The 10,899-nt window shown below is 37.9% G+C and overlaps 1 protein-coding gene across 5 annotated transcripts; it reads right to left on the bottom strand.

The window, feature by feature from the left end:
* Positions 1-4,976: 4,976 nt before the first annotated feature.
* LOC308394235 (uncharacterized protein) lies at positions 4,977-10,678 on the bottom strand. Of its 5 annotated transcripts, none has more exons than XM_080878478.1 (6): positions 10,388-10,678; positions 9,426-9,486; positions 9,270-9,314; positions 7,542-7,697; positions 7,246-7,338; positions 4,977-6,303 (listed from the first exon to the last, which is right to left on the bottom strand). In XM_080878478.1, the coding sequence occupies exons 4-6, from the start codon at positions 7,611-7,613 to the stop codon at positions 5,989-5,991; spliced, it is 480 nt and encodes a 159-aa protein (XP_080734604.1). In that variant the 5' UTR covers positions 7,614-7,697; positions 9,270-9,314; positions 9,426-9,486; positions 10,388-10,678; the 3' UTR covers positions 4,977-5,988. The 5 variants fall into 5 exon arrangements, with proteins under 5 accessions (XP_080734604.1, XP_080734603.1, XP_080734601.1 ...); XM_080878477.1 differs by lacking the exon at positions 10,388-10,678 and adding an exon at positions 9,591-10,147; XM_080878475.1 differs by having other exon boundaries at positions 4,978-6,303; positions 9,266-9,314; positions 10,388-10,677.
* Positions 10,679-10,899: the final 221 nt, after the last annotated feature.

Raw genomic sequence — 10,899 nt, 5'->3', positions numbered from 1 at the left:
TCAGTAGTTTTGATTTTCTTCTTTGGTGTTTAGTTTATTAACAAACTAGACTGTACTGCATTGTTTGTTGTTTATGATTGTGTTTTGTTTAGTTACCTCTCATGTCTCATAGTGGTCTGATCAGCCATTATATATAACCTTGTGTGACATTTCATGTTTAGGTCAGTTATATTTGTTTGGGCAGTCAGTTGGTTTGTTAAGTTTGCAGGTCTTTGCCTGAGTTCAGTTTTGTTTCTTTGACCTTTTTCTATGAGATCAACATTTATGACTTTTGTAAATATAATTTTGGGAGGTTAAATAAATGAAAACCCTATTTTTCTAATAATTCCTGTCACTCCTGCTTTCTTCAACTCGGTACATGTGGACCCTCCTGTAGGCCCACCACCTGCAGGAGGTGTCATAGGGGAGTGTGTGCTGGGTGGCGGTGTGTGCAAACCACAGTTTGTCCATAACAAACACCATTTTTGAACATAAGGGTGTCCATAAGTGCACGTGGCACCAGGACACCTAGGCCCCAGGTCGGTGATCTATAAATCCATGAGTTATTTTATAATTGCATCATCAGCTCTGCTGCCGCATGTTCTGGACACTCAGGTGAAGAGAGGTGCTGAGCTTTCAACTGATCACCACCTGGTGATGAGTTGGATCAGGTGGTGGGGGAGGTTGCTGGACAGACCTGGGATGCCAAAACACATAGTGAGGGTGCACTGGGTGATGGCCTCTAGCTTGGGGCAGTTTGCAGTTCAGTGTGAAGCGACAGGAATAAGAATCAGCACCTCCAAATCTGAGGCCATGGTCCTCAGCCGGAAAAGGGTGGAGTGCCAACTCCGGGACAGGGATGACTTACTGCCCCAACTGGAGGACTTTAAGTATCTCAGGGTCTTGTTCACAAATGAGGAGAGAAGGGAGCAGAAGAGCAACAGATGGATTGGTGCTGCAGTGATGCAGACGCTGTACCGATCCATTGTGGTGAAGAGAGAGCTGAGCTCTCAACTTACCGGTTGATGTCCCTTTGTCCCTACTCTCACCTATGGTCACAAGCTTTGGTGAGGAGTTTAGCCATCCAGGAGGGGCTCACAGTAGAGTTGCTTCTTCTCCACATCAAAAGGAGCCAACAGAGTTGGTTTGGGAATCTGTCCCAATATGTCCCAATACTATCAAACTGGGACGAGGCCTTGGGGTAGACCCAGAACACGCTGGAGAGATCATATCTTTCCCCTGACCTGGGAATGCCTTGTTATTCCCTCGGATAAGCAGGAGGAGGTGGCCGTGGAGAGGGAGGTCTGGGCTGCTTTGCTTAGGCTGCTGCCCCCACGACCCGGCCCTGGATAAGCTGAAGAAGACAGATGAATGAATGGATAGTTTACACTATATTTTTTACTATGTAAATGGTAAATGGTAAATGGCCTGTATTTATATAGCGCTTTACTAGTCCCTAAGGACCCCAAAGCGCTTTACATATCCAGTCATCCACCCATTCACTCACACATTCACACACTGGTGATGGCAAGCTACATTGTAGCCACAGCCACCCTGGGGCGCACTGACAGAGGCGAGGCTGCCGGACACTGGCGCCACCGGGCCCTCTGACCACCACCAGTAGGCAACGGGTGAAGTGTCTTGCCCAAGGACACAACGACCGAGACTGTCCAAGCCGGGGCTCGAACCGGCAACCTTCCGATTACGAGGCGAACTCCCAACTCTTGAGCCACGATCGTAGAAATATATAAACACAACGACGGAAAAAAAAACTATCAATGACCATTTAATTTAACATCTATTAAACAAACGTTTAGTGTAAATCCTCAGTTCTCTCTATCTTTGTTCTTGGGGGGTTAAACAGTGACACTTATGTGAACTATTGAATGAATAAGTGTCTTTCTGGAGAGTTTTCATTGCTCCATTTAAACGGCACCCCCTCGCCCCAACCTTCAGAGGCTATAACCAGCTCTTCACAGTTGATGAGCCTTTTGTGTCTCGTATTTAACATTAGTGACACAAAGCAATCCAAACTCACAAACCCTGCAAACAGCACCACAGTGTCCATTCTCTGCACTGTGTTTCTCTAATTCAGATTCCATGTTTTTGCATGTGTCCTTGTTTAGCTGACCCAATATTATCAAATCTATGATGCTATTCATAGCAGGCTTTGCTTTTTACCTAAAGTAGTGAGAGATGGTTGTAATTCTGCAAGTCTGACATGTAATCTTGTGTTAACAGACAAAGTTGAGCTTCCATTGAAGAAGCATCATCATCATAAGCAGCTGGTTGGTAGCGTCCCGGAGCCTGACTTCTGTGCAGACTGTGGTCTGGAGGTAGACAACAGGATATAATGTAATCATTATTCAACATTCAGACTGTTTTGTTTTTCCGTCTTTCATTTTTTTTTCTTCCCGCCAAGTTCATCTTGGCTGTTAGAGCAACCGTTCAAGACTCATGCAGCATGGCTGATGTAATCTTTTTATGATTTTTTTTTCTTTCTGTCTGATTCAAAGATTCCCAGGATGTTTTTGACCTGTATGGTGCAACAGGCAGTATCTTTATTGTTTCTCTGAAACCAAGCTGGGCAAAAAATTGACCTTAAAATGGAAACACAATGATGAGAAAGTCTTTTCACAAAGAAAAGTGAAGGACATGGCATATCCAAACCAACAAGCCTGAAGACAAACAACTTGGGAAACTTTGTTTCAATGAATATGGAAAATTAGAAAAAGAAAATATGACCATATGTTTATTTGTTGTGGGTAGCTAACAACAGAGTAGATTTATTGTGGTTATACAATAAACATCACATTTCTCTTTGAATTTCTCTTTGTGTCAGTCTCAACCATAGATTACAGTGTGCAGTCACCTAAACACTTTTCAGCCTTATCAGATTAGTGTTTTCACATATATGGCATCAATGTGAACATGAATGGATTTTATGTTTTTATGTTTTTGATTTTTAATCTACTCATTAAAAAAAGTGTTACACCTTTGTCATCAGTCTTTATTTAATGCATCATCAGCATTTCTTCATATAATATAATATTAATGTATAAACATTATATAGAGATAATACGATCTCAGATTATGTGCAGAACTCTGTAGTGATGAAGAATTGCACAATAAACGTGATGTGTCTATACCCTGCCACCCACTGGTCGTTTAATGTTACTGTAGATGTATGACGTGTGTCATTGAAATTATTGTTATTTAACCCTGTCATGCATGAATTATGATAACCTCAATTAGGATATTTTTTCTTAAATCCCTGTAGAACTGCAATCACATAAGTTAGCGCAATAATTTTTTTTGCATATCAAACCGGAGGACTTGTACTTACATCTTATGCCATCAGTTTGTCCTAGGTCACGGTTTCCTTCCACACATATCTTTGCAAAAATTGCATAAAAAGCACTTACATCTTTTTATAGTTGCAGTTCAAGCAATATTTAAAAAAAGACCTGTCAGCAGATTTGGGCTGTAATTAAAAAACAACAACAGAGAACATTTTCTGCATAGATGTCCAAACAGGAGTACTTACACATTTCAGTGACAACATGATGCAGAGTTTGAGCTCTGACTCAGGTTCAGCTTATCTCAATAACCCATTAATCTTGCTTCATGGGACACCCCGAATCTCCGGATATTAACAATGCATACCTTATTTGCCACACGACACTCACAGAAGTGTTTCTCACTTATTTGAAATAAAATACACGTTTAATTTTACAAAATAATGACGGGATATTAATTTTCTTATGCAATTTAATTTAATTTACTTTCTTCTGACAGTGAAAGAAAAAATGAAAAGGACCCTGTAGCGGCAACAACAAAAATCAGTTTGTATTATCAGATTTTAAGAAGAAGTCATTTTGGAAAAACATACATTTATATTTTATGTCTAAATTATTAAAAATCACCCAAATTAGGACAGTTCTTGCTTACCTCTTCAACATCTCCGACTATATAATCACAGATTATATTTATATATATTATTTGCTGAAGCAAGTCTTTGTTCTAAGTGTCACATTTGCTTTGTTCTTTATCTATGAGAGCAGACGAGGCCTCTTCTCTTCAAAACCATACCTGCACACTCACAGTGTATTTGTTTTCTTAGCAATGTCATGATGATTGTCGTGATCTGAAAAAGTTCCAGTCAATCTAAAAGTAGTCAGCTTCTAAAGTAGTCGACATTATTAAGAAGATTGTGAAATATCAGCTGATTGTCAATGATTTATCAAATTAAAACACGATATAACATCTCTATGGAGATTTTGAAAATTCTCACAAAGATATTTGTACATGCAGAAAATGTGTTTACATGCTGTGTACTAACTCAAGCTATGCAATGTGGACACCTTTGCAAAGCAGCGTTGCTCATGCACACAGAAATTAAATGTTAGTGTCTGACACTTTTTATCTGCATCGTGATTTCTTGGCAGCTACTTTGGAGCTAATTTGTAAGAGGTCTGTAGATGGAACAAAGTTTAGGTACAGCCCTGAATTTAGTATGAATAACACAATGTCCTTCAAATTTTATAAATTGACATACACTCATTCAGAGCCTTTCTAACATGGCTAATCTCATCTTTCTGTTTCAAAGGCTCTCAGGATGATTGTGTGTACGCTGCAACAGGCTCAAACTTCACTGTGTCACTTAAATATAAGTTAAAGTAATCAGAGAGCCTGAGATGGTTCAAGGACACAAGGATAATCTTTCATCGCAGACAGAAAAAGGTGATCAGAGGGAAAAATGATGATGCTGATTCAACTGAGCAAAGACGAGTCAGGACGATACACTCAAAAAAATCTGTTGTTGGATGAACACAATTTAATCATGGCACCCTTTTTGCACACAATTTAACCAAGTACAATAAACCCTTTTCGATCATGTCAAACCAACACATTTAGCATTTGGTGGTTTAATGTAATCAGATTACGTTGGATCAACATACTATACTTACATTGATTTGAAGTGATTTATTTAAGTATGTAGAGTGAAATTTGTTTTAATTCATTCTACACAATTTAAAAAGTTTAGGAAAACAGAATTAAATCTTGTTGTTTCAACAACTACTTTGTTAATCAAGGCAATGATCTCACTCATTTCAACCAAATTATTTCAATTAGATTTGTTTACATTTGTTACACATTTAGAAACCCACTACTTTACAAAAAAAGTCACAATCAGATTATGATAACATTATCTTTATTAACTGGATTTAGTGGACAATATAAAAGCTTACCATTTTTGTACACCTGCAAGCATATACTTCAAAAGGTAAAATGTTAGAATACTTATTTACATAGGTAATATGTTGGAACCAAAGCTTCCACAACTAAAAACAGATGCAAAATTTGCTCAATATATCGACTGCATTTTAAAAAATTAAACTAAAAGATAAAAATACATCTCCCACTTGGCAAGTTAAAACATGTGACAAAATCGAATTGTGTGAATTTGGAAAAATAAAATAAAATAATTAGAAATATTTTGGGGGCAATACAACAACAACAAAAAATTCCATAGGTGATGAAAATCTATATTTGTTTGGTGTATCTCATTGAAATAATTATTAGTTTGACCAATTTTTATATTTCTGTATTTATTTTTTTAATTTTGGTTGCAGTCCTCCACAGCTAGCAATATAGTTTTGCTGTGTTTTAAAACATGCTAGCAAGCAAAATGGAAACAATAATACAGTGAACTTAACAGGTGGCAGTGGTCTTAAACTTTACAGGACCTTGATACATAAACACAACATAGTACTTCTGTCAGTACTTCTGATCCATTTTGAGCCATCTATATAAGGACAAACAAAAATCATCTGCAGTGCTGTATAAAAGGTGAATTGCCCAACAGAGAGAATCCAAAAACTTAAAAAAAAAATGTTTTAAATGAAAGAAAAAAAATATAAACAACTCAAATATTAACATTATATATTGGAAATCACCATTGCACCAATGAACCATTCAAGACCTATCAGTCATTTTCAAGTGCTCTCACCCCATAAGCTTGTTTTTCAGAAACTGTACCTTTGAAGACAGCTTTTGTCCATCAAGATTTAAAAGTATCTTCTGGAGGACTTCAAAGGTGCATTTAAGTTCTGGTGGGTAGCTCAGGTTCAAACGGTATATGAGTCCAAACAACAGAGCACATGCTTGTGCAATGTTACCCAAATCAGTGTTAACCTCCACACCCTCAATCACGACACCAACGTCCTCTGGGTCATCTTCAGGTTCAGCACCCTCCTTCTGGATGACGTACACCCCCATCACAGTTTGCTCCATGCAGCTTTTTGCCTCGCTGTCCGTATCCTACATGAAAAAGTATAAGACAACAAAGTAAAATTTAAGAGATTGTTTAAACAACTGTTTCTATGCTGTTCATAAAATCCAAGTAGTCAAAGTAATAAACAGAAAATTACACCACTAAAGTAGTTGTTAGTAATTACTCCAATACATAAATTATAAAATACACCTCTCATGTCAAAAGAGGTGGCATAATTGACCTCTCACCGGCCCCTCCCCCGAAAGGGCCATTGTCCAATTACACATTATAGCAACCGTTACTGTGTCTGACAAACATTAACCTCAAGCAAGATGGAGAAGCGGTGTGCCCACCGATATGCCGAGAGATTGTGTCTGGAGGAGTTGTGTTCTTTCCATTCACAAAGTCAAAAACAACGTGAATGGATTAAACAGTGTGTATGGCCACATTCCCAGGTAAATGTACCGAACATTATGAAGCATGTCTGCTCGCACATTCGGGTACCCATTGGTGCGCAGAGGAAACCATTTGTTTGTCGGACGTAGCAAGAGTAACTTAGGGGGACAGGACTCGAGAAAAGGCTAACTCAGCTGCTAAAATAAAACAGGTATAGAAGTGTTAGTACTAAACAGCTCAAAGTTCATAGACATTTCTATTTACAAATACTGATGACCATAACAATGAAAAAACAACAGGACTTGTTTTAATCCAAGTACAGATTCAAAAGCAATATAGTCTTGATGCATGTTAAATGCATTGTATGTTTGTGTATCAAGTTTAAGTAGGCATAAATTTCTTTCCTTCCAATACCAAATTCCAGAAATTCTTTATTGCAACGCTTAATACTGTTTGGTATTCAAGACATCCTTTCCCCAATACCAGGTGTCTTGTTGCTAATCTCAAAATTTTAATTTTAATGATTTGCATTTGAGGCAACGTCACAATTTGTATGAGAATGTTACAGACAACATGCTGTCACAATGGCTCACCAAGTACTCCTTTATTAACTTCTCATAGTCTTCGTTTAGGTGGATGCACAAAGACTTCAAGATGCATGCTCGTCTGGTATGGATGTTGTCATGCTGGAGAGGAGGAGGAGATAATATGAGCCAAAACCAGTCTGTTTTTCTTAAAGCTAGGGTAATCAGTTAACTTGCATAATTATTCTTTAGGTTAGAACCTGGCATGTACCAATTGTTAAGCCGAAACAAAATTGACAACTTCATCTCCAAATAAAAGTTATTTTTGCTGCCTATGACAAAGTCTACTCAATCCTAATACAAACCTTGGAGATGGCAAGCATGAGACCTCTTATTTTCTTTCCACGTGTCCCTCCTTTGGTCAGAAAGATTTCCATTAAGCGTGGCGCGTATTGGTCAAGCTCGGCAAAGAAAGTAGATAGCAGAGGCTTTGTGGTGATTCGCAGAAACTCCTTCTCAATCTGCAATAGAGAACAAATACATTGATTAAAAACGCAACTGTATATTTCACTCACTTCACATCTAAGCTGACTAAAGCTGCTTTTAGAAGACCATGCAGACATCAGTGCTGTCTGTGTAGGACATGAATCAGTCTGTGTCAGATACTGAATTTGAAATTTCCACTAAAGTCACAAGTAAGAGGCAAGTGGAACCAAGATCTAGGCCATTTGCTTTTTGAAGTTTGCAAAGACTGCTAAATTGCACCAGTGGTAGTTCACTCTTTGCAACACAGTATGCTGTTCTAAACAGATTTTTCAGGTTTATTTTTAGTATATTATTTGCAATTGGTGTTTGTTCTGGGAAAGATATTGCAGACTGAGCAATAATCCATTTCTAATGGGGGCCTTTCTTAAAATGACTGGTCCCAGTAACAAAGGCGCTTGTCGACTCAGAAATCGAGGGAAAACCAACAACACACCCGGCAGAACATTATGTTATTTACACGGGTGCACATAAGTGGTCCGCATGTGCGCATTCGCTGTCAAAATAAAAGACGCGCAACAGATAAGAAGTTGCAACGCACGTTTGCATCCATATAAAAGGCACTGTTTTTGTCCGCTAGAGTGGGATTTTCACGGCACATTCTGCACCACATCTGTGTGTTCATCATTTGTTTGAAGCCAGCTCACCTCCTGCAATCACTTTCGCGCTTCTTTTGTGGTTCGGACTCCTTCTGACATTTCTTTGGAGGTGGAGGAACACCAAAGTAATTGCTTAAAGGAGCTTCTTCGACATATTTAAGAGTTCTAAACAAATATGTCCTCCTCCAGAAAATCTTATGTATGCAAACACGCGTTGCAACTTCTTATCTTGTGCGCGTTTTTTATTTTGACAGCGAATGCGCACCTGCGGACCACTTATGTGCAGCCCTGGTTATTTAGCTCATCATGTTGCAGCCACAGAAATTCTTTTGTCCATGAAACCATAAAGCTGCACTTTCTTTTTGCCTTATAGTCTGATTTGTCATAACTTTTCCGTTTTGTGGTAAGCTTTTCTTTGGCTGTCACTTCTTCACCCTGACCTGTCTTATTTGGCTAAGCAGAACTACAATTAATATCCTGCTGCTTTTACACACGCACTCACATAACACTCAGCGATTGTCTGCGCGATCAACCTCTCACATGTTTAAGCTGCGGGAGATTTCACTTGTCATGTTTGCATAGTAAGCTAACGATTGATAAGACGATGTCAGAGGAATTGGTGCACAAATTATCATCACTCACAGATCAGTGCTGTCGCTCTCTATACACAGGTCGCGCGATTGCAAAGTGAAAGCAAAAAACAAGCGCAAATTCAAACGCGATTTCAATATGTCACATATTGACAGTGGCTCACCGATGCCAATGACATAATTACCCAGCTACATTTCCGAAAGAAAGCACAAGCATTGACATATATTTTTCCTTCTTATGACAGCCCGACGGGCAGGGCAGAGATAGATTTTGGTAGCCCGACTGGAAAAATCGCTAGCCCTGGGACGTCGGGCTAGCCATTTTGCGAGCCCTGTACAGTGTTTCAATAATTGTACCTACTACTCTCCCTGATGGAACAACGCTTGCACTGCCACATACAAGTCACTGAAAGAAAAAAAGAAAAGCAGTTTTAAGGATAGTTTTATTGGCACCTTTTTTTCACTTTGATTAAATCATAAAACTATCATAAAAAATATATGATGGTAAAAGGCTTACCATGTATTAAAGAGGAGGCACAAACAATCAGAAAAAGGGGTCAGCTTTCTTTGTGGTGTTACTATGGTAAAGAAAACAGAAAAAATTATTTTATAAAAATTCCACAGTGGATTTTTTTAAACTTTGTTGCAAATGTATAAAAAAAATACAAATACATATAAATACCTCTTGCAATATAAAATTCACAGATAAATATCCAATCTGTTGCCAAATGTAATAGCAGTGTTTCACACTATGCAATAAAGATGCTGGTAGTTGCGGTAAAGGTCCCACAGGCAATTTTCATAACTATCCGCCATTGCCTTTTCCTCTGACCTCGTGTTTATGCTCTTTTTCCCATGCACTAGCATCAAGTCAATTCGAAGGATGCAGCCCCTGAATTTGGACACAGCTAATATTTAGCAAATCGCGCATGCTAGTTTAACTTGCATTACTGTGAGAGGCCGAATGCTTAAAATAAAAGGAGAGAGAAAGAAAGAAAGAAAGAAAAAATGCAAATGATAATAAAAAAAGTGAACAAAGACCATGTCTTGCAATAACCGTCATTTAAAACCAAAGTGAATGCTAACAGAGCTAGGTAGAAGTTCAATGAGACAACCATACTAGCTTTAGCTAACTTCATTTACTTTGAAAGTGAATTACAAACGTGTTAAATATTGAATTAAACATATCAATAACCGCTAAAAACACTATAAGACTAACTGCAAAAACGGGTAAAAAAAAAAAAAAGAAAAACAATGAAGTGGAAATGCTAATAATAGTATAAATATACCCAGAGCGGATTATAAATCAGGTATTAGACGGTACCGATTGGCACCGTCTAATACCAGATTTTCACTGTATTTGCTCCACTCCCGCTGTCTAATGACAACTTACACATTTGGAATTAAAAACATTGTTAAACAATTAATGGACAAAACAACTTCGTTTGACTAAGATATTTTGAGTTATTTATTACTTACCTGTATTGTGGAAGATTCCGCAGAGGGAAATGGCAGTCCACTGAACACATATAACTTCTCCGCGTTCCCGCCTCTTCACTTTTGGGAAGTTTGAGCATGCGCACTAGGCATCGGTTTTAGAGTTGTTGATTTAAAATAATTACATTTAATTGAACTGAAGAATGCAAATCTAGTTCATTAAACTTTTTGTTATTTTATGTTAAACCAACAACTGATAATGATTTAAAAACCTAAACTCAATATGTTCATGTTAAATAGACAAATGTCTATTGAATTAATCAAACAACTGCCTTAGTTGACTTTTTTGAGTGTACAGACCAGAGATTCACAGCACAGAGGGAATAAATGTGGGGGGAAATTTACCGAGTGTGCATTTGTGTGTATCAGGTAAGTAACAACACATTATACATACATTTATTCTGGTAATACAAATGTACTTTATAGCAAATGTTCTGTCTGTTTCTATGTTAGTCACACATTTAACCCACAGAAAACTGCTGGTTTATTAATGT

Source organism: Rhamphochromis sp. 'chilingali' (genome assembly GCF_963969265.1).
Source record: "Rhamphochromis sp. 'chilingali' genome assembly, chromosome: 3".
NCBI lineage: Eukaryota > Metazoa > Chordata > Actinopteri > Cichliformes > Cichlidae > Rhamphochromis > Rhamphochromis sp. 'chilingali'.
The sequence above is the reverse complement of the archived record's forward strand: the minus strand, read 5'-3'. Positions and strand labels throughout refer to the sequence as shown.